The sequence below is a fragment of the Lepidothrix coronata genome, unplaced genomic scaffold (assembly GCF_001604755.1).
Source record: "Lepidothrix coronata isolate B3197 unplaced genomic scaffold, Lepidothrix_coronata-1.0 Scaffold448, whole genome shotgun sequence".
NCBI lineage: Eukaryota > Metazoa > Chordata > Aves > Passeriformes > Pipridae > Lepidothrix > Lepidothrix coronata.
The window spans coordinates 8,231-9,035 of NW_016690628.1; the positions used below are offsets into that span (position 1 = coordinate 8,231).

Consider the following 805-nt stretch of genomic DNA (forward strand, 5'->3'; position numbering starts at 1 on the left):
CGTTCCCAGCCCCCCCCGGGTCTCCTCGTTCCCCCCGCACTGACCCGTGGGGTGCCCGGGGTTGCCGACCCAGAGCACTTTGGGGGTGCAGCGGCCCCGCGCGTCCCGCAGCTCCCGGCGGATCGCGGCCACGTCCGGGGCCCCTTCCCGGGCCTCATCCAGGGGGTACGGGACGGGCACGGCCCCCGCCAGCCCCGCCGCCAGCGCGGCCAGGGGGGGGCCCGGCGCGGGCACCAGGACCCCCGTGGGCACCGCCGAGCCGGGGGACACCAGCAGGGACAGCACGTCCTGCCCGGGAGAGGCGGCCCCGGGGTGTCCCTGAGGTGTCCCCGGGGTGTCCTCGGGGTGTCCCCGGGGTGTCCCCAAGGCCACCCCCTCCCGGTGTCCCCGAGGTGTCCCCAGGGTGTCCCCAGGGTGTCCCCAGAGCCACCCCCCATTGTCCTCAGATTGTCCCCAAATCCACATCCCCGGTGTCCCCAGGGTGTCCCCAGGGTGTCTCCAAAGCCACCCCCCCAGGGTGTCCCCAGGGTGTCCCCAAATCTACCCCCACCAGTGTCCCCAAGGTGTCCCCAGAGCCAACCCCCAGGGTGTCCCCAAGGCCACCTCCCCATTGTCCTCAGGGTGTCCCCAAATCCACCCCCACAGAGTCCCCAGGGGTTTCCCAAAGCCATCCCCCCACTGTCCCCAAGGTGTCCCCAAGGCCACGCCCACCAGTGTCCCCAAGGCCACCTCCCCAGTGTCCCCATGTGTCCCCAAATCCACCCCCCCAGTGTCCCCAGGGTGTCCCCAAATCCACCCCCCGGTG

General features: G+C 72.5%; 1 protein-coding gene across 1 annotated transcript in view; it reads right to left on the bottom strand.

The window, feature by feature from the left end:
- Positions 1-465, bottom strand: part of LOC108510025 (alanine aminotransferase 1-like) — a gene marked incomplete at its 3' end in the record, with an annotated part of 8,689 nt that extends 8,224 nt beyond the window's left edge. Inside the window, exon 1 of the mRNA XM_017839666.1 lies at positions 45-465. Coding sequence (XP_017695155.1) covers positions 45-465 — 421 coding nt within the window. The remainder of the gene's footprint in view (positions 1-44) is intronic.
- Between the last annotated feature and the right edge of the window lie 340 nt (positions 466-805).